The sequence below is a fragment of the Mauremys mutica genome, chromosome 1 (genome assembly GCF_020497125.1).
Source record: "Mauremys mutica isolate MM-2020 ecotype Southern chromosome 1, ASM2049712v1, whole genome shotgun sequence".
Classification (NCBI taxonomy): domain Eukaryota; kingdom Metazoa; phylum Chordata; order Testudines; family Geoemydidae; genus Mauremys; species Mauremys mutica.
Window position 1 is genome coordinate 310,655,053 of NC_059072.1, and position 22,932 is coordinate 310,677,984.

The following is a 22,932-nucleotide window of genomic DNA, read 5'->3' on the forward strand; positions in this document are numbered from 1 at the left end:
CAAATGAGCTAATGAAGTTTCTCCTTTCAGACAAGTTTTAACTTTCTTACAGATATTGCACTTCAAGGGTAGTAAGGTGCCCAGGTAGTTCTGGGGAGCAGGTATCCTAATCCCGATATAAAATTGCATCTGAAGAAGTGGGTTTTTACCCATGAAAGCTTATGACCAAATAAATTTGTTAGTCTTTAAGGTGCCACCAGAGTCCTCGTTGTTTTTCTGGCATAAAATTGTCTCTTTTTTACATCTTACTTGTAAACCTTGGGACTGTGATCTTCAAAACTGTCTAAGGATTTGGACACCTGATTCCCATTGAAATTAAATGGTAACTGGGTGTCCAAATGCTTTGCACAGCTTTGAAAATGTCAGCTGTAAAATGCAGTTATGGTTAAAAAAAATGAACATATTTGTCATTCAACTGATTTGTTCCCTGAGTGGATTCAGTCAGATCTGCTTACTTTAGTGAAAGAAATATTGTTTATACTTGTTAGCATTGCAGAGTCAATAAAAGTTGTGAGAAACTGAGCAAGATTGTTTTCTGGCTTGTGCATCATGAAGAGAATTGTTCATTAAATTCCAGTCTTAGCTACACTACAGAGTTAGGTCGACACAAGGCAGCTTATGTTGACCTAACTATGTAAGTGTCTACACCAAAATTTTGCTTCTGCCCATGTAATTTGCCCACTACACCAACTTAATAACTCTACCTTCACAAGAGACATAGAGTCAATGTCAATGTAGTTAGGTTGATGCAGTGTCAGTGTAGACACTGTGGATGTGGACACTGTGGATTACTGCCAGCGCAGTAATTGAATTGGTTTTACATGTCCACACTATGCTCCTTGTGTTGACAGTGTGTGTCCTCACCAGGAGAATTTGTACTGATTTAACTACCAGGGTGGGGCATTGTGGGACAGTTTCTGAAAGGTAGCCACAGCCGATGTTAACAATGCAGTGTCTACACTGACACTCCATCAACCTAACTACATTGACCTAAGCGCTATGCCTCTTGCGGAATGGAGTTATTAAGTCAGTGTAGTGGGCAAGTTACATTGGTGGGAGCTACATTTTAGTGCAGATGCTTACAGAGTTAGGTTGACATAAGCTTCCTTACGTTGACCTAACTCTGTATTGAACAGGTGCAGACTCCGTGGGTTCTCCGGGGCTGGAGCACCCATGGGGAAAAATTAGCAGGTGCTTAGCACCCACCAGCAGCTAAGCTCCCCCCGCCCCCTCCTCTCCTCCCTGGAGCGCACCGCGTCCCCGCTCCTCCCCAGCGTTTCCCACTCCCCTGCTGCCTAACAGCTGTTTGGCAGCACTTTGCAGGGAGGAGCGGATGAGGCAGAGAAGAGGCGGGGTAGGGGTGGGGACTTGGGGGAAGGGGGTGGAATGGAGGCAGGGTGAGGGTGGTGCAGGGCAGGAAGAGTGGGGAAGCGTTGGGGCCGGGCCAGGGCCTGAGGTGGGGGTGGGGGTCGAGCACTCCCTGGGCAAAGGGGAAGTCGGCACCTATGCTGTAGTGTAAATCAGGCCCATGTTGCTTACATCACCTGTTGCTGGCTTTTCAAAGCCATCCCACAATTCCCCACACTGACAGTTCAAGTATCAGAGGGGTAGCCGTGTTAGTCTGTATCCACAAAAACAACGAGGAGTTCAGTGGCACCTTAAAGACTAACAGATTTATTTGGGCGTAAGCTTTCATCGGTGAAAAACCCCACTTCTTCATCTGTATCTGAAGAACTGGGTGCCACCGAACTGACAGTTCAATCGTTCAAGTGCTCCTAGTGAGGATGCACACAGCTGACACAAGGAGCAAAGTGCAGATATGCACAAGCTATGCAATTACTGAGGTGGCTGTATGCCAACATAAGTTAGAGCAACTTAATTTTGTAGTGTAGACATGCTCTTAGATTCAGTCAGAGCTGAACAGGAAACTATTTTCCTATCCTAAGGAAACGTTTGAGATTTTGAAATTTTCCATCCTGAATCAGCACAAAAAGCCAAAAATCTTAAAAATTTTTAGCAAACTGTTAATTCAAAAAAAATTTCAGTTTGGGTTGCTTCAGATAAGTTTGAAACATATCATTTCAATATTTATATAATTTCATTTTTTAAAAAACCCTTACATTTCTCAACAAAAAATATAATTTGGAACCAAAAAACTGGAACTTTTCATTTTGAAAATGCTGAAATGGGACATTTTGACAATTTCAAAACACATTTCAAAAAATATTTCAAAACAGGAAATTCATCAAATCTGATCCTCTCCCGTGCAAAGCATCAGTTTCAACAGATCATTTCCACTGGAAAATGTCTTGTCAAAAAATTTCTGGCCAGCTCTAGTTGCAGGTAATGATGCACTAGCTAGAAAGGACTAGCTGGACTTTGGGATCCCAGGTGAGTTTAAAAGAAGTATAGTTTTACTTGTAAAATGAGAACCATTTATCTGGAAGAGACACTGCAAGGCATTAAAGGACGCCAGCAATATGACTGCACTTTAAACTCATAGGACCTGATTCTCATTTATGCACATACACTTTTCTGCTGACTTTAAGGCCCCTCTGCACTGAGAGAGTGATGTAAAGGGGCCTGAGTGTAAATAAGAATCAGGACTATAAAGACTAAATTTTAAAAAAGAAAAATCTGGGCTTATTGCAGTTTTAAGGACCAAATTCAGATCTGGTAGAAGTGGGCATAAATTTGGCCCAAACTTAAGAAAATCAGGAGATCATGGAATTTTTCTCCCTAGGACTTCAGTTTCCAAAGCTCTCAGTCTGGTGCCTTTCACTTCAATTAAAGTATATGGATGTCACAAAAGATCTAAAAATACCATGTGTATGGATCTCTTTGCACCAGATCTCCTCCGAAGCTGCATCTTACATTAATATGCTTTTCTCCCAACCTGAAAATGGTCAGTTGTGTAGATTTATAAACTGCAAAATGATCTGTTCTAACACAAAGTATTGTTGTCACAGTCCTATTTCTAACCATGTAATAGAAATAGTCAATGTTACTGCTGCTGGATCGGTGGACATCCTTCAAGGTAATAAGTAAAGTATCTCCAGGTGCTATGACAGCATGTGGAACGCTGATACTAAGGTAGTTCTGGGTAGCAGACAGGTATCTCTCAGCAGTGGTTTTGGTTCCGGCTGATTCCATGCCAGGCTTCCCCTCTTCAGCCCTCACCTGTAAAGAAAAAAAAGGACAGAGCAAACAGCATGCCAATTAAGAGACAATATCAGGTGTCACTGTTAATTCATGTATCACCGTGTCACCTGGAAAACACTGGCGGGTGAGTTGAGTCATCATAATGCACTAAGTCTAGGAGCTTGTTTACAAACTGGACACCATTAAATTAGACTTGAATAAAGACTGGGTGTGGATGGATCATTACACAAAGTAAAAACTATTTCCCCATGCTAATTTTCCCCCTACCGTTACTCACACCTTCTTGTCAACTGTTTGAAATGGGCCATCCTGATTATCACTACAAAATTTTTTTTTCTCCTGCTGATAATAGCCCACCTTAATTGATTAGTCTCGCTAGAGTTGGTATGGCAACCCCCATCTTTTCATGTTCTCTGTGTGTATATATCTATCTTCCTACTGTATTTTCCACTGCACGCATCCGATGAAGTGGGTTTTAGCCCACGAAAGCTTATGCCCAAATAAATTTGTTAGTCTCTAAGGTGCCACAAGTACTCCTCATTCTTTTTGCAGAGCTTGGTGATTTCAAAACAAGAACAACAATTCTATAACCCGATTCTCTCTCATTGCTTATTTTGCTGTTGCTATATTTGTCTTTGATATTTTGCTAGAGTAGCTTGCTCAATGACACTCACAATAAGTGGCTTAATAATGATTAATAATAAGTATTTTGAAAATAAAATTATCAACCATGCAAATGCGCAGATGACTATGCTAAGTAGCTGTGTGATCTTACTGATCTGTCCTTTCTCACCCCACCTCTTCCCCGTTTGCTATGCATCAAATCATGTCTATTATTAGGGCTCTATCCTACAAATGACTCTGCAGGAAGACCTCTGCACCTGCGTGCAGCCCCACTGATGTCAGAGGTTGACTCTGGATCCATCTACACTGCAGCTAGAGGTACAATTTCCAGATGCGCACACACTAGCTTTTATTGACCTAGCATGCTACAAACAGTGTAGCTGCAGTAGCACAGACAGCAGGATAGGCTATTCATTGGAGTACAATCCCATCTGAGGCCCTAGGTAGTTACACAAGTGGCTAAGCTCACCTGCCACTCATGCTGCTGCAGTTAAACTGCAATTTTTGGCATATTAACTTGATCAAAGCTAGCACATGTACGTTTACCCAAGATAAAAATTACACCTCCAGCCCAAGTACAGATGTACTCTTTGTGGTCAGGAGTTTGCCCAAGAACAAAATGCATAGTGACCTCAGGATTTTGCCCACCATTTCTGCCAATTGTGTGAAAGTGGAAGCTATATTTTGACAAAATTTGCCTATCACAAACCGAGCACAAATACACTATTATTAGTATTTAACATTTGTACAGAGCACCACAGATTCTGTACAGGGAAAATAAAGAACTGATCCCTGCCCTGAGAAGATTACAGTCTAGCCAACCATACAAACTAATTTACAATACAACTTTAGGGCCTGAGTCAGTCAACCCTTGCCCATGCAAACGATCCTAAAACACAGAAGTAGTTTCAATGATATCAGTGAAACTATTCAAGTACATAACGATTTGCAGCATCAGGCTCCTACTTTATGTAAGGAATCATGCTGCAGTTGCCTTGCAGCTTCCATCAAAAATATTTTGGACATTCATTTTCTGTAAAAACATTGTAAAAGTTTGTCTAACAATTTTTTTTACCATTATTTGTAGCTTCTCTGCAGCACGAGGAATGTTGAATTCAAAGGATACTAGACCTTCTTTACTAGAAAGTGCAGTCTTTTTCTTTGGGTCTTTTCTATCTCGGGTAAGAGTTGCAGTAACAGACACGTCAGCAGCAGGAGAACCATCAGCAGAAGCTATAGATGCCTATTGGGGAAAATTTCCACAGGTAAATGACAGGGTGAAAATAAAATCTTAAAACAAGGAAAGATATTTTAAACCAATAGGAAATATGAACCTTTAAAAATTATTTGGAAATTTGACCATTGGGAGGGAGAAGCAGGAGGTGACTTTGTCTTTTTACCAACTAGTATCATACAACTACACCCAGATCCCCTGTTGTGCCAGAGCTCTCCTAAGCACATGTTACTCCTGGGGGAATTATGTGCCACTGCACAAGTGCAGAATTCATGTGCCCTGAAGATTTTTTTTCTCCACAGAAAATACATTCTGCTGGAGAGGCACTGCAGTTATGCCTTTCACTCACCAGGGGCTGCTCTGCAATGATGAGCTGCCAAAATCTTAACAATCGGTTCCCTACTGGGTCTTTGGTGGCACTTCAGCAGGGGGTCCTTCACTCGCTCTGGATCTTTGGCAGCACTTCGGCGGCGGGTCCTTCAGTGCCACTGAAAACCCGGAGCGAGTGAAGGACATGCTGCCGAAGTGCCACCGAAGACTCAGAGCGCCGCCCGGTGAGTACAAGCCCCACATGGTTAAAAAAAAACATATAAAACCTCATCCCTGCCTGGGCCCCATTGAAACTGTTTGAATCAGGCCCCGCACTTCCTAAAGCCGGCCCCACATATTGGGGTTGCAAAATTGTATTGGGGGCTGGGTAGGGAAGGCTGTGCCTCCCAAAACAGCCTGTCCCTTTCCCATCCGACACCCACCCGCGTCCTGCCCCCCACTGCCCCCCTCAGAACCCGCAATCCATCAACCCCCCCACTCCTTGTCCCCTGACCACCCCCTCCTAAGACCCCTCACTCTAACTGCCACCCAGGACCCCACCCCCTACCCATCTCTCCCCGCTCCCAGTCCCCTGACTGCCCTCACCCCTCATCCACCACCACCCCGACAGACCTCTGGAACGGTCATGCCTACCCAACCCCCCCGTTCCCCATCCCCTGACCGCCCCCCCCCCGAAACTCTGCCTCCTCCAACCGCTCCCTGCCCCTTATCCAACCCCTACTCCCAGCCCCGGCCCAGCCCCCTTGCCATGCTGCTCAGGGCAGCGTGTATGGATGCCATGTAGCACACTGGAGTTCACAGCCCGACCCCCTTACCATGCCGCTTAGAGTGGCAGGAGCTGCCCAGGAGCAGTCCAGAGCGCTGGTGCTGGTGACACGGCACGCTGAGACTCTGTGAGAGGGGGGAAGGTGGGGGAGGGACCGAGGGAGCCTCCTCATCCTGGAGCTCAGGCGGGCTGGACAGGACGGTCCCGCGGGCTGGATGTGGCTCGTGGGCCAGAGTTTGCCCACCCCTTTAACAACCGGTTCTAAACCGGCTTCTAAATTTAACAACCAGTTCACGTGAACCGGTGTGAACCGGCTACAGCTCACCACTGCTGCTTTGGCACCAGAACAGAGGCAGCCAGCTCACTGGCTGTAGCACTCAACAGCCGATGCGGAGAGAGCAGAGGGTGTGTTCCTCACAGCGCCCTGCCTATGGGGCCAGGTGAGGAGGCAAGGGATGGACAGAGAGTCTCACATGGGGCTGCTGGGGGATCACATAGACTGGGGTTTAGAAGGGCTGGTGGTGGGAACAGCCTGGAGTGGTAGTTGAATGGGAGTGGGGGTGCAGGGACACATGGGGACACGGGATGCAGAGACATATGGGGGGCAGCTGATTGGGGGTGCAGGCCTACATGGAGATGGGGGGCAGGGACACATAGGGACAGGGGCAGATGTGTCTGACTGACTGGGAAAGGCTAGGGGTCAGCCAGGGTCTGCATGGGGGAGGCTCCTCAACTTCCTAACAATCCCTTCCCCCACAAAAAACCCTGTTCCATACTTCTCCCACCCACACCCCGCAACCCTTCAGGTTCACTCCCAGGCTCATTCCCAGCAATTACTTCCCTTTCCCTCAGCTCCTCTATTACCCCTGATTCCCCCAAGCCTTTGCACTGCTTCTGAGGGGTGTGGGAAATACATTTCTGTATTGTAGATTAAATAAATTATTACTCATATGCCTAGTAAGGAGTCTGTTTGTCAGAAAAACATTTCATGAACCTTTTTCATTGTCTGTATTGTTACAGACATACTTGTTGACAGGTATTTTAAAATAAATTATCAGAATATTTGTAACTGACATGATTATATTGTGTTATTTTGACAAATAAAATATGCAGAATTTTGCAGAATTTTAATTTTTTGGTGCAGAATTCTCCCAGGAGTAGCATATGTAATCACTTAGGCCTTGGAGACAAGTGATTATATGAGAATTTCAGCTTCCATAACAGACACACACACACACACATTAAGTTTCTAGCCACGATAGCTGTGCCGAAAAAATTGAAAATATTAACCCTGACAGCTCAAAAGCCAGAAGACAAATGAAAAGAAACCAACTTTTATTTTAAAAATCTCTGGATTTGTAAGGCAATTTCATGATTTTTTTTTGGGAGGAGGGAGCACTGCCTCATAGCTTTTGAAGGCTTGAGGTGCACCATTGCATCCCTAGTTCCTTTCTTAGAGAAGTTCTATATTTTCTGCTCTCCACCACCTGCTATGGCTCTACGTACTCAAAAAGATAGAACCAGAAAATGAACAGAGATAGCCAGCAACATTTTGGGCCTACACCTGCCAGGTACTCCTCACAAAGAAATCCCATGGAAGCAGCTGGGAATTCTATGGGCAGAACAGCTGCTAGATGAGTTCCTTTTAATGGAAGAAAGCAGATACTGCAAACTAAATATGACTTACCACAACGGAGAAAGGTGCCCCAGGCACAAAATATTGTTTGGTGTGGGATAGGTCGATAGTATAAGGAGATTTGACAAACTTCACACTACTGAGTTCTTCCTCCTGGATTTCACCACCTATTAATAGCAAACACCTTTTATGGTCCAAGACATTTTTTACTCCCACACAAATGTTAAAAATGCAACCACAAATGAAGAAAACTAAAGTACAACAGAAGTGAATGAAGCTAAGCCTTCATTTCCAAAGACTCACGGCTTAATTTATAATGGAATATCACTTTTCTTGGCCTTGGATTCCCTAATATGCTCAGGCTGCTCTTCAGTCGTGCGAAGCAGCTAATTCACATAGTAAATGAAGCTGGATTGCATTGCCAGTGTGTACTCCTCAGCCTTCCTGCTCTCCACCCTCCCACACACCTATACAACCCAGTTTTCCCTTCCCTTCTGAACATCCTACACCCCCTGCTCACATCCCTCTTGCTGTTCTTGCTGAGGAAACATGGTGCAGATAGTGGTTTGGGGGAAAGAAAACACTTGGCATTTTTACCATTTCTGTGAATTGATAGCAGGCAGGTGATATTTCTTTACTGTTAAAGGTATTACTCAGTGTCGGGAGGGTGGACTCTGGCCCTTTGAGAGCTTCAGTTTTTACTTTGGGCTTGATTCCACCACTCTCACTCCCTTTGAGAAGTTCTTTTCTCTACAATTAGTTCTATTGGGAGTACTCAAGCAGGCCTTACTCAGCGTGAGTAATGGTGGAAGAACCAGGCCGTAGGTCTCTCACATTCTGGGAGGAGAGTTTTCTTTTCTGGCAAATACTTCTAATGCTTTTATGCTTGTTCGATATTTTATTTTGCAGGTTCATACTTTTTCGATAACTTCGCAATCAGCTCCTGCCCATCCAGCATTATCATACATTGGTTTTGGCCAGGTCTCCTTCTTGCTGCAAAAAAGCCAATACATTCCTAGCAAAAATTCAGTGTAGATAGCAAGGATAGGGGGGAAGAAACCCTTCTATAATACCTATTTGCCTCTTGTGTGCTACCAGGGTCAGCCCCTGCTGAGTAAAGTTCATCAGCTGTGTATGCACAACTGTGTCCACAATGTTAAGACTCAGACTAAATTATAGCAAGTATGAGCATATATATTATCCAGCTCTCTTTCAATTGTGCTAAGTGGACAATAAAACACGATGGATAAAATCCTGGCCCTATTGAAGTCAATGGGAGTTTTGCCATTGGCTTCCATGGGTATGTCTTCACTACAGAGTTAACTCAAGAGATACTTGGGAGAGGGCTGTGGCAGGGAAACCAGCTAATAGGCTGATTGGGGAGCCAGCTGCAGCTGGGCCATGCCCCAATCAGGCCTCAGCTCGCCCTATAAAAGACAGGGAGGCCAGGAGCAGACACACAGTCTCTCTCTGCTTCCAGAGAGAGGGGCCTGGCTGCTGGGAAGCTCAGGGTACCTAGAGTGAGGCAGGACTGGGGAAAGGTCTCGCACCATCACACTAGGAAGAAGAGCTGGAACATACAGGACATATTGGGAATGTGGTATGGCATTGGAGGATTATCTGAACACCAGCTTGGCTACAGCTGTATCCTCACTGCCAGGGGCGGCTCTAAACATTTTGCTGCCCCAAGCAGGGTGGCATGCCGCAGGAGGCGCTCTGCCGGTCGCCGGTCCCGCGGCTCCGGTGGAGCTCCCGCAGGCGTGCCTGCGGAGGGTCTGCTGGTCCCGCGGCGCCACCGAACCCTCAGCAGGCACGCCTGCGGGAGGTCCACCGGAGCCACCTGCCACCCTTCTGGCAACCATCAGAGCGCCCCCCGCGGCATGCCGCCCCAAGCACGCGCTTGGCGTGCTGGGGTCTGGAGCCGCCCCTGCTCACTGCAAAGTGGACAGTTTGAAGCATGCCTTACAGCAAAATGTGGGCTTTAACCCATCCCCCAGCTGTGCAATCAAACATGGGTTCAAGGCACATATAAGCACATGCTTTAGGATACTGTGTGCGGACAGTGGTGTGAGGGGTGAGCGTAAAACAAGGATAAGAACACATGATAAAGCCCGCGGCATAGACATAATGTGTGTGGACAACAGTCAGATAAGGACCTGTGTTAATTTGCAGTGAAAAGAAGTTCCATGGACCAAGATTTCACCCAATGAGAACTGTACTGGGAAAAGATCAATGAAAATGTTGTAGATTACATCAGCAAATGCTTAGTTTACTTACTTGCAGTTTCAATAACTGTAACAGAGACATATAAAAAATGCCCTTCCAAAGCAGTAATGTTCTTTGTTATTTTTTCTTCTAAAGATTTGGTACTTAATGTGACTGTTCCTTTTCCATTTTGTATCTAAAATAAAGGTGGAAAAATATTATTGCCTTTGGTGCTTTGAATGGTATTAGATTTAAAGTTATGTTGCACTTCTAGTAAATTGACTGTAATATTAGAAGGGCCAGTGTTTTAAGGCCATTTGATATTTCACTTCCAAGAATCTCAACAAATATTGAACTCAACTGGTATAAAATGGCATAGCTCCACTGAACTAATATTTAATATGATTCAATATTTAATCAAATACAATCATTTCTAATATGTTGTACTTACTGAAGGCTGTTGTTCCAGGCCTGGGAGAAAGATTTTTTTATCAGTTTCCTCTATTATGCCAAATCGCACATATGCAACACCATCGATCCCTTTTCCATAAGAGTGCCTTTAATAGGAAAAAGAATGCAGCAACAATTATAGTAGTATTCACACAGTAGACAGTCTAATGTGCAATTGCTAATGAACATGAAATGAAAGAGTCCCTTTACCTAGCAATAAGTTAGTATTGTGCCCAGGGCCGGCTCCAGGCACCAGCTAAAGAAGCAGGTGCTTGGGGCGGCCAATACCAAGGGGCAGCCCTCCGGCCGCTATTGGGGCGGCACGTCTGGGTCTTCGGCGGCAATTCGGTGGCGGGTCCCTCAGTCCCTCTCAGAGTGAAGGACCCGCTGCTGAATTGCCGCCGAAGAGTTGAGCAGCACGATCACACTGCCGCGGCTTTTTTTTTTTTTTTTTTTTTTGCCGCTTGGGGAGGCAGAAAACCTGGAGCCGGCCCTGATTGTGCCTTTGTAATTGATTATTTAGAACTGAAATACAGCTCCAGAAACTAGTGCTATACATATGATAATCTCTGACAGCTTCGTATACAAAGCTGTAGATATACAAAGTGAAGACCTTGGATGCCCTGAGCTAGTCTACACTACAAAGGCTTTAACGATACAGCTACGTCAGTATAGAGATACCAGCAGAGCCCCCAGGTGGAGACACAGCATATAAGAACATAACGTATACTGGCAAAAGGACTCCTTTTGTTGGTATAGCTACATCTACATGGGGATTGGAGGTTGTCAGCATAGCTATGTCAGTTAGAGGTGCACTTTTTTTTCCACAGTCCTGGCCAACATAGCTCTGCCAGCATAACTTTGTAGTGTAGATCTGGCCTCTGCACCTCAGTTCCTCATCTGCAAAAAGGGGGCCATAGCACTGCCTGTGAACAATATTGCCACCCCATGCAATATCTGTGGGGTCTCTCTATTCATTCTCTGTATGGTTTCTGTATCATTGTGTTCTACTCCATGGGGGAGGGTTACCACAGATCTTACAGGAACCAAAAAAAGTGGGGAGTGATTAAGGTGAGTCATTGAGACTAAACAACCATAGAGATGTACTATCCTGGAGAGTCTTGTATATACTAGTTCAGACTGGGTTTTCCAGAGACTAGGAAACAAAGAAAGGTCTTTTAGTACAAAAGGATTAGCATGAACTCATACAAGGCCTTCTTTCTGAACCCGTGCAACAAACTCATCTTGCAAAAGGGTTGGAAAGACTTTGGCCTACTTGGGCCCCAGAAGACTGATGGGTGACTTCTGGTAAGTTTTGAGCATGCACATTGGAGCTTTTATAATTTAAATATGTTTTCTCTCTAATGCTTGTACCTTAAGAATACATATGCTTGCCTAGAAGGAGCTGTGTGGTAACCTGTAACTGCTGGCAATACACTGGTCACAGCCCTCAGAGAGAAAGCAAAGCACAGGGGCTGGCCTTGAGGCAGACTGGCTTGCTGGGGATATCACAGTGCAGCCTTAAAACCCTGGTCAGAAGGGAGACACATGCAGATCTCCACGCAAAAGAGCTGACGGTGGGAGCCAGAAACCTTAAGTGGGTACCCTTGAGGGATCACTGACAGGGAATACAGATGCAGTTACCCTGGAACTGTGACACTCCCTGTGAATGGGGTGGACTAGGCCCAAAGGCCCCCTGCTGGAGGCCTCAGGGTTCTGCCACACCCATCCCAGGAAAGGAGCAATGGAGAGGTCCTCCAAGCAGGCTAGAGTGGCTGCAGGGTAGAAGCATCCAATCAGGCCTCAGGAGGGCCATATACCGTAAAAGGAGCTGCAGAACAGAGCAGCAAGTTGCTGCTGGAAGCTGGAGAAGAAACGACTGCATGCCTGCCTTGCTGAGGGAACTGCAGCACAATGGATGGCAGGGACTGGAGGGAGCGAGAGGCTGCTGGCTGGCTGCTAGGTCTGAGCCAAAGACAGTTTGCTAACACGGAACGGGGAAGCAATGAAGGAGCTCCTGTCAAGCTGTGGACACTGAGTAGGGACTGAGCCTGTGGAGGGCCGCAGGAAGATAGTGTCTCTAGGGAGGAAGCCCTGGGGATACAGCCCCATACCAGGGCTGGACCGGTTTAAAGACCATGGTCACACCCAACCAGAAGGGGCACTCGTGAGAGGCGGGTGTCAACCCTGCTACACTGCCCTACCTCACAAGGGTGTTAAAATTATGAGGTTCTCATATACTACAGTGATGGGGCATATAAGTGCCTAAGATTGATATAGCAAGTAAAGAAACACCACATTTCTGAGACTCTCTGCATAAAGGATCAACCCTACAGTAACTACTAATGTAGGACCAGCATTTCCAATTCAGACTACAGATGGCCTAAAAACAGAACCATTTCTCTGAAATCACTGAATTTTCAGGGTTTTGGTAAAATAGAACCTAGATTTGAACTGCTCTTGGTTCTCCCAGTCTCTGCGTGAAACCTGTGCATGAGAACATAATGTCTAAGAAACTGTATTCATGCTACTTATTTTTAAATAAATAGCAAACATTGCTCATCTGTTTTCATCGTGATCACTCTTTGCTTAGTGGAGGGGACTTAAAGTTGATATCATTATTCTAAAATTAGAAGTTGACCCACATCAAGCTACCAGATCCAAACACCACTGAGCTTTGGGAAAAGTTCAGATCTGGGTCTGAACTAACAGCTGAGGTCCACCTCTATCTAAATCATAAGTTACTGGGCTTTAGAATGTTGCTAACTCTTATACTCGCTGATCTACCGTTTAATTAAAAATAATTAATTTTATTGTCTTAGGGACTTGTTGATCTAGCAATCCAGAAAGAAATTCTCTTTCATCTTCATCTCTTTTATAGCTCATAAACAAAGGCACAAACCCTGTTTCTTTCTTTATCACACTGCATCTCATTAGCACAGAAGCAGCATTTCACAGCAATGTTTTAAGAAAGAAGAGACAGAGAGAAAGGACCAGAATATGAGAGACTGAAGGAGAAAAGCTTGAGAAAAACCAGAGCCTGTTCCCATTAAAGTTAGTGGAAACTCTCCAACTGATTTCTATTATACAGGATCAGATGTTAGATGACCTGCAGCATGTACACAGAAACAAGAATTATGAGAAGTATATGATATATGATCCATAACAATGTAAAAAATCTAATATCTGTCTATTTAGGTACCTATGTGGCCCTCATCAACCTAGTATCTAAGCATCTAATATAGAAAACAAACATTTAAAAAAAAGATTTGGTTATTTAAATAGTCAAATTAAGCAACATACAATTATTAATTCCATCAAGACACTCCAAGTAGTGCATTTTGACTTCTCATACGGCTTCAAAGCATTCAGTCTTCAAACTTGGGGCACCAAAAGATGCATTTGCCAACAATTGAACTGCCTCTCCTGTCTTATGGATTAATTTAATTATTAATTACAAGGAGTGGAGGAAGTGACAGAGCTCACTTTTTCTTATTCCCAAGCCTCATAAAAAAGACGCCATTAAAATATACTTACGTTGCATAAATATCAAATGTAAAGGTCTTGTTCCAAATATGGTAGTATGGCTCAAATGGGATAAGTTTGACTTCAAAAGATGGAAGTTCTGCACAAAAGAACACAAAAAATAAAGATCCTGTCTAAAAGAATTCACATTTCAAATGTGCCTTCAACTCCCAAGAGTTCATAATGCACAAGGCTTCGGAAAAATTGGCAGCTATTTGTTCCTGCACTGAAAGGTGTGCAGAGAAAGTTGAAGTCTCCATTTAAGCTTTAGGCAAAAGCAGAGCAGTCTTTGATAGCCCTCTTGCTAACCAGTAGTTGGAGCTATATTACAACGGCATAGAGACAGAGAGACTCTGGACAGGAGCCTGATCTCACAAATACTGATTTATATCCACTGAAGTCAATGATATTTCACATAGCTGAGTGATACTCTTAGAGTCGACTGTTCCTCACCAAAGTACATTCATTATAAAATCCTTCAGTTCACTAAGGGTCAGATCATGATTGGCCCCTACATGGGTGCATAGGGATGAGAGGGTGCAAATTCTTCCCAATTCAAGCACCTTGCATATGGACTGGCTCAGTCGAGTGTCGAGACTGTTCCTCCGTGCATCTGAGTCCAAGGCACTCTAGAGGGGGTAGAGCTACCTGCTACCACCCATCACTTCCCTCTTCCCCCCGCCCCACTGCACTGGCCTACACAGCAATTCAGACACACTGGGACAAGTAACCATCATCATCTTAATGGATGGTGAAGACTGTGCGCTATCATATGCACCAGGGAACACAGCGAGGGATTAAACCACAAAGCGCTGCTCGAAGAATGGTTAACACGACATCCTACTTGGGTCACTGCCTATCAAGCCCATTTGGCCCCCAGTTATCTAGAAGATCTAATATCTAAGCACAACCAGCTACTTCGCTGTGGATATTGTCAGAACTTCATGTACTCATGCTCCCAATTAAACATTAGCTTACCATAGCTTTTAACTTCAAATTCAGCTGAACTATTGGACATCTCATACCCATCAAACCAGGCCAGGATTTTCCAGTTTCCAGGACTAGTGTTCAGATTAAATAGAAAGGGGAAAGGTTCTCTTACTCAATAGATTTTCAAAGCAATTTAAACATATTTAATGTATTGCTAAATAGAATAAGGAAAAAACCAAACCCCAGCAGTTGAAACCAAACACCAATGTCTGCTTCCTTCCTTTATTTTCACCCTCTAACAATGAATTTCCTTCATTTTACTTTCCCTTTGCTGCTAGGAAGCCCATAAATGTTTTCCTGAAGCACTGCAGTCTGGATTGAAAGAGACGCTTCGGAGAGCATGAGGAACAAGCTAGTAAATTACCATGTGGCAAACTACATGGAACACAGATTACCCCCTAAAAACTTATATGAAGAAGACAGTCACAGAATATTCTCAAGAGGCAATCTTCATGCTATGAGCTCTAAATAATTCAGCATAGCATTTAAGCACGTTTAACTTTAAACATGTGCTTAAGTCTCATTGAAGTCAATGGGATTCAAGCTTGTACTAAAATGCTTAAACATAAGTGCTATACTGAAGAGGGATGGATTTAAGCACATGATTACAATTAAGTAGTTTGCTGAATTGGGGACTTAATTTAGAATACATATAGCCACACCATATAAGCACTAAACGGTTGAGCTGGCTCTTGTAAGGATCAAAGTGTCTTCCACAAGGATCTCAGGGCCACACATGACTGGGCCGTCATTTCCTGCCAAATGTCATTTTCTAAAAGGATGTCATAGCTGTGCTTGAATGTAATCAAAGCAGAAACATCTCCTTCCTCTGTTACGGGACTGTAGCGCCCCACTCTGTGTCCCCAGGGTGAGGAACCTTTACTCGTCTTGTTTTTAAGGTTTATCTTTTTAGTATGTGTTTCATGTTTTCCAGCAGTAGGGGGAGCCATGGTTTGGCATGTATAGACATGCTGTGTATGTGCATGTGACAGGGCACATGAGTGGGCTAGGATATATATGCGTGTGTTCAGAGCTTCTCCATGTACTGTGTGATGGAGGCGTGACAGACTCTAGCCAGAGAAACAGGTTCATTGGCCCGTAGCAGGTACGCCCTGCCAGACCACCCAGCAGGGAATGAGATTTTCCTTACTTGCTGTAATTGTAGCCTAGAAGCATATATTTAGCTCCTATTGTAGTTTTCAGTAAAATGGTTAAAATCCACCTGATCTCTCCCAAACTTGTCTGAATTGCACTGGGGAAAGGGCACGCCGTCCTATATTCCTCTCCCTGCTCTAACAAAGGATGGCAAAACTAAACAACACTTGGTGAGGAAGGGAAAATCATTTCCAAACACAGACTGTGTATCTCTCTAGTCACTTTTAGTCTGAAGAAATTTCTGATGCTCCCAAATAATAATAGTAGTAATTTTGATATGTTGACACATTGAAGATTATACCACAGTAACTTACTCTGCAATGTCAGGTATCACAAAATGTCCACTGGTCATTGGCTTTGTCTGCAATGCTAATTTTTTAACCACCATTCCTTTTGAATTCTATTGAAGAAAAAACAAAAACAAAAATACAGCTCATACCCTCAGAATGAAACAGTTGTGTCATTAGCTGAAGTTTGCATCTAGATCCTGGGGAAGGGAAAGAGCAAGATTGCTCTAATTTTTCCTGTCTTTAGGATTCCACTTTTCTGCACCACCTCCAAACTCCACTTTAGACTGAGAAGGACTATATCAGATTCTCTTCACAGCCCGTAAACACCACTTCTCCTCTGACTGGAAGAATTACTGCTAAATGATACAGTAAATTGCCCTGACAGTCCTCCCTGCCATTTCTGGCTTAGGAAGGAAGGAAGAAATTGGGCCCAAGGTTCCAACATGATGGTGCACAGAACTAGTCCTTGGCTACTCAATCAGTCATATGCTGAATGTCTTAATATAATTATTGTTCTTTACCTTATATTTAAGGAAATCCTTTTAAACAGTCCCCCTCATGAGACCTGGATGGGAAACTAACAGAGCCTTTCTCATTTACTTACAGGTTCAAGTCTGACACAATTTGGTAATACTAGGGTTGTCAAGCGATTAAAAAAATTATTCACAATGTAAAATTTTAGAGCCTACAAGTCCACTCAGTCCTGCTTCTTGTTCAGCCAATCACTCAGGCAAACAAGTTAGTTTACACTTGCAGGAGATAATGCTGCCCTCTTCTTTTTTACAATGTCACTTGAAAGTGAGAACAGGCATTCTCATGGCACTGTTATAGCTGGTGTCGCAAGATATTTATATGCCAGATGCATTAAATATTCATATGCTTCAACCACCATTCCAGGGGACATGCGTCCACTCTGATGATGGGTTCTGCTCGATAACAATCCAAAGCAGTGCAGACTGATGCATGTTCATTTTCATTATCTGAGTCAGATGCCACTAGCAGAAGGTTGATTTTCTTTTTTGGTACTTCGGGTTCTGTAGTGTCCACATCGGAGTGTTGCTCTTTTAAGACTTCTGAAAGCATGCTCCATGCCTCATCCCTCTCAGATTTTGGAAGGCACTTCAGATTCTTAAACCTTGTGTTGAGTTCTGTAACTATCCTTAGAAATCTCACATTGGTACCTTCTTTGTCAAATCTGAAGTGAAAGTGTTCTTAAAATGAACAACATGTGCTGGATCATCATCCAAGACTGCTATAACAGGAAATATATGGCAGAATATGGGTAAAACAGAGCAGGGGACATACAATTCTTCCCAAGGAGTTCAATCACACATTTAATTAACACATTATTTATTTAACAAGCATTGTCAGCATGGAAGCATGTCCTCTGGAATGGTGGCCAAAGCACGAAGGGGCATATGAATGTTTAGTATATCTGTCATGTAAATTCTTTGCAATGCCGTCTACAAAAGTGCCATGCAAATGCCTGTTCTCACTTTCTGGTGACATTGTAAATAAGAAGAGGGCAGCATTATCTCCTGTAAATGTAAACAAACTTATTTGTCTTAGCGATTGGTGAACAAGAAGTAGGACTGAGTGTACTTGTAGGCTCTGAAGTTTTACATTCTTTTGTTTTTGTGTGCAGTTATGTAACAAAAAAAATCTACATATGTAAATTGCACTTTCACAACAACGAGATTGCACTACAGTACTTGTAGGAGGTGAATTGAAAAGTACTATTTCTTTTGTTTATCATTTTTACAGTGTAAATATTTATACTAAAAAAAATATACACTTTGATTTCAATTACAACATAGAATACAATATACATGAAAATGTAGAAAAACACCCAAAATATTTAATGCATTTCAATTGGTATTCTATTGTTTAACAGTGTGATTAAAACTGCAATTAATCATGATTAATTTAATTGTGATTAATTTTTTTGAGGTAATCGTGTGAGTTAACTAATTAATCGACAGCCCTAATAATGACTGAAAGTTGTCACCACTGTCCAATGGCCATATGAAATAAATTGATGGTCTCTATTCAGTTCTTAATGAACAAATGACCATGCCACAAAAACGCATCAGTTAACTGGAACTCTTGATGGAGGTCTCGGAAGCTACCTCTGCACTAGAAAATTTTTTAATCAGATTCTCACAATTGTGAATGAAAGTGCAGCTGCACCCTCAAAAGCCATCATTGTAACCAGTCTCACTCTTGAACTTCCTGGAGAAGTACCTACCACAGTTTAAATACTCACTAGTACAATGACTTGAATCTTCTCATTTGCAGGTTTCATTGCATTGTCCAAGGTGAAGATCCTGTACTTGACTATATAATAAAAATGATAAAGCTGAGGGTTTCATTTTACCTTTCTAAAATACACATTCTAGTTCTAGTTTCATGTTGTTAACTGAGTCAATCAATTCAGGAAGGCAAATCAAATAATCAGAAACGTAATAAAAAAACCGACCACTGTCTTTTCCAGGTTATACTGTATGAAGCAAGATAAATATGAACAAATGTGTTTGCTGCTTTAAGAATATCTCTTATAAAGATAGAGTAAGTTTGGTTCCACGATAATATCATTACAGGCACTTAACGATTGCAACTCAAATGTGTATAATGTTGAGCTCCCTGTGTTCTCTCTTAATCCAATCTCATTTTTTGTCACTTCACAATCACTAAAAGGGGACATATTGCGCGTCAAAGCTCTGTGAGGGTGTTTCCCCTGCATTTTAATATTTTTCGGATGAGAGTCGTTGCTGTGTGCTTGAGGAGGAAGTTCCAGATTCTACTTGGCCCTGGATGAATGTCTAAGGGGTAGGAGAAGGAACAAAAAAATTATTTCCCCTTTTGTGCCATTACACAGAGCTATGTCATAATACAGCAGGCCAAGTCTACTGCAGTACAAGTGCCTAGAGCCTACTGCAGCTGCTGGACACACATAGTGGTTGGGGGAGTAGTGAGGTTTTTGCCATAAAGTGAAGAATTTGCCATTAATTTTTTTCCCTAACAGCAACCACATGATATACAGCATTTTTAACCTTTGAAAAGTGGTACTATTTTTCTTTTAACCTTTTGTACTAGGTGTGTATATAGGTTTATCTGTCTGAATAAAAATGTAGCCCTTCTTGGAAGACAGGAGGATGCGAGTGTGCTGAGCATGTTCCTTAAAAAGCTCCTTGCTTTCAGCGACTAGGAGAACATACGGTTTTCGTCTTTTCTTGAACATATCTTCAGGCATCAAATCAGGCTTGACCTGAATATAATGGAAGAACAGCGTTAGATCCTCCCCTGACGTTATTCAACGTAGCTCTACGGCATTCCAAGGAGCTATGCAAACTTAGAGCAGCTGAGAATCTGGCCTAAGAAGTTTATCCGATTGAAGTATCCATGAAATAGCTGAAGATTTCATACCATTTGTATGGCTCATAACATTTTTATACAGATGATACTCAAGTTTATTTCTATTTTTGGACTATTATTTCTTTGGCATTAGAAATGCAATTCACTTCCTAATTTGCTGCCATGGAAGTATGGAAAAGTAAAACACCTTTCAAATTAAATGTAATTAAAACTTAATTACTTTTTATTCTAAATACATATTGCTTTCTTGCTACCATGCCATTTGGTGGCTGTAATATTACCCCATATTTCCTTATTTATTCAAAGTTTGGTTAGAGTGTTGTCTGATGCATATTAATAAGGGCTACCAAATGTCCTGTCTAGAAAGGAGATCAAACCAAAGCTGCAGATCTGAACTTTAGGGATATTCAGATCAAGTTGGAATTTTGCAGCATGTCCCTGTCTCCACAATAAACCAAAACAAAACCCCAGATCTCAACTCTCCTGAACTTTAAGGACTCATTTCAACAGCCACTAACAGTAAGCAGGCTTTGGGGTGCAATGCAGCAGGTCCTTAACAGCTCACAGCAATAGCGTACATTTTTAGATTAGAAGACCATACATTCTACCCCTAGGTATGGAAAGTGCCCATCACACTCTGGGTGCTACTACAATCTTAGGCCTGGTCTACACTAGAAAATTAGGTCAGTATAACCATGTTGCTCAGGGGTATGCAAGATCCACACCCCTGAGTGGTGGAGTTAAAACAACCTAAGTCCCCATTAGACAGTGCTAGGTCAATGGAAGAATTCTTCTGTCAATTTAGCTAACGTCTCTATGGGGAGTTGAATTACCTATGCTGATGGAAGAATCTCTCCCTCTGGCATAGGTAGTGTCTACATTGACGCACTACAGCAATGCAACTGCAGTGGTGCAGCTGTGATGCGTAGTGTTTTAAGTCTAGACAAGCCCTCAATAATAAAAGTGAAGAAGACCACTTTCTCTAAATGGAACTGTGAAGTGACTTTGCCAAGGCACCAGGGCCAATATTCCATTCCCCATTCTTATGAAAAGTCACAGAATCTTTATTAATCAAAAGTGATCAGGAACTTGGGTTTACCTACTGCATAAAAGATAGCATCTATCATCATAAAGTAGGGTGACCAGATGTCCCGATTTTATACGGACAGTCCTGATTTTGGGGTCTTTTTCTTATATAGGCTCCCCCTCACTCCCTGTCCCAATTTTTCACACTTGCTGTCTGGTCACCCTATCACAAAGAGCCCACTGAAACCATGCTGGGGCACTTCTTTAGTAGTATAGACTCAGAAAACAGGGTGCCACCATCTGAACCAGCAATACCACTCCACACAGAGCTTGAGTTTTCCTATTCAAGCTTTGACCCCGTCTAGTCAGTGATATCACAAAGTCCCAGCTCATGATGATATGACTCCATACAGATTTTTAAATGACAGCTTTTGGTTACTAGCATGATTGTTGACTCACCATAATATTTTTCATTTCCTGATAGTTGTTCTCTTGGCTGAGGGTAAAGACAGTCATGTCTGATAGTAGCTCACTATTTATCTCATCCTTGAAATATACTGTAACTTTGACAGAGCTCTGTGCTCCGTGTACTTGAACAGTTATTGTCTCATGTTCTCCCACATGTACCACATTTGGTGCAGTAATAAGAAATCTAAAAACCAGATAGAATAGACTATTTACTGACTTTTGTGGATTTTTTTTAAACAGACACTAAAAAAGCATCCATCAAGTGCAAACTTTTCAAAAGACACTAAATAACAGACTTCTCAATTCCCCCAGATCAAACCAACCCAGCAACAACATAAATACAATAGAAATCAATCAACTCTTTCCCCACAATTCTCAGCCACCCTGAATCACCATAACCAGTCCTACCCCAAATTCATCTCACATACAAAGGGGGAAAGGGTGGACCTTGTAAGCGAATAATGACTACCAATGCCCAGTTTAATAGAGAGCAAGATTAGACAGGCTCACGCCTACATATCTGGAGGTAATACTAGGCAGTGCATTAATAACACTATAAAAATGTGTGTATTTTATACTTGAAAACATGTATCTTCAACTGATGGTACCAATACCTCCCTTATACTATCCATTCCCCCAAATGCTTCCATATGTTATCACTTCCATCTTATGTATGTTGAGTTATAGACAGTTCATCTTCATCCGGATGCTTGTCTCCCTAAAATACTAGCAATACAAGAATATAGAATCTGGGTTTCATGAGAAGGAGATAGGGAGTTGAGTGTCAGCCAGCTATGCGTTCTGTCCCATGGCATTTGTCATTAAGCAGAAAACTAATAAGCAATATACTTACGATGGCGCTTGTTCTGCATTGCGCAAGAATGCACAAATGCTCAGCACAAATACCAGCCTTTCCATCAAGAACCTCTGCAGTATAAATTTTCTTGCTGCAAAAAAGATCTATCAGAAGAACATTAACAACCTCCCTTTGAGATGGCGGTGGTTAGAACGGGGCTGACCACAGATTACATCAGTTATCAGTCTCTATCCTGGGTTACTCATTAATAACCCTCAATATTATGCAATCAATAGAGACTGAAGGTTCCAGAGATGTAAAAACATAGCCCAGAGATGCGCATTCTAGAGCTAATCAAGACTTTGCATGTTGTTATTCAGCCTCCATTGCCCAGAGTCTTTGCAGCTGCAATATTTTCAAATGTTAGTCATTTAAAATCATGTGGAGGGAAGTTCTCATAGTATGATGCCTACTTTAATAGTGTAAGTTCTGAAAATGCAATCCTTAAAACCAGTTTCATGAAAAAGATGGCATGACAAAAACAATTGCAATAAGCCAATTCTTCATTCTGAGTGGGGAATAAAACAGACGGTGCTTTTTGCTATTGGAGTGTAACTTTGTTCTAGTAAGAAAGTTTATTTTCTGTGTGTTTAAACACTGATTGGATTTAGTGATTATGAAAACATGAGAAATACTGACTACAGCCAAGTACAGCATGGGCAGGCACTCAGCAAAGTTCACAATGGAACTCCTCCAACGCAACTCTGTCCTGGCCTGCAATACTCAAACTATTACACTCTGGACTTTTCCTGAGCAAAGCCTGAGGGTTGCATTGAACCATACCAGATTATGTGCTGGGTTTGTGTTGTGGACAAATGCTTACTGCAGGCACGAATTAAA

General features: G+C 42.6%; 1 protein-coding gene across 1 annotated transcript in view; it reads right to left on the reverse strand.

The window, feature by feature from the left end:
- Window positions 1-22,243, reverse strand: part of LOC123369456 (complement C4-like) — a 93,738-nt gene extending 71,495 nt beyond the window's left edge. Inside the window, exons 1-12 of the mRNA XM_045015073.1 lie at window positions 22,090-22,243; window positions 21,228-21,420; window positions 19,452-19,635; window positions 18,634-18,704; window positions 16,392-16,477; window positions 14,911-14,993; window positions 13,945-14,032; window positions 10,409-10,514; window positions 10,030-10,153; window positions 7,804-7,919; window positions 4,862-5,029; window positions 2,983-3,180 (exon numbers count right to left, since the gene is read on the reverse strand). Of these exons, the coding sequence (XP_044871008.1) occupies window positions 2,983-3,180; window positions 4,862-5,029; window positions 7,804-7,919; window positions 10,030-10,153; window positions 10,409-10,514; window positions 13,945-14,032; window positions 14,911-14,993; window positions 16,392-16,477; window positions 18,634-18,704; window positions 19,452-19,635; window positions 21,228-21,420; window positions 22,090-22,154 (1,482 nt within the window). The 5' untranslated portion in view covers window positions 22,155-22,243. The remainder of the gene's footprint in view (window positions 1-2,982; window positions 3,181-4,861; window positions 5,030-7,803; window positions 7,920-10,029; window positions 10,154-10,408; window positions 10,515-13,944; window positions 14,033-14,910; window positions 14,994-16,391; window positions 16,478-18,633; window positions 18,705-19,451; window positions 19,636-21,227; window positions 21,421-22,089) is intronic.
- Window positions 22,244-22,932: the final 689 nt, after the last annotated feature.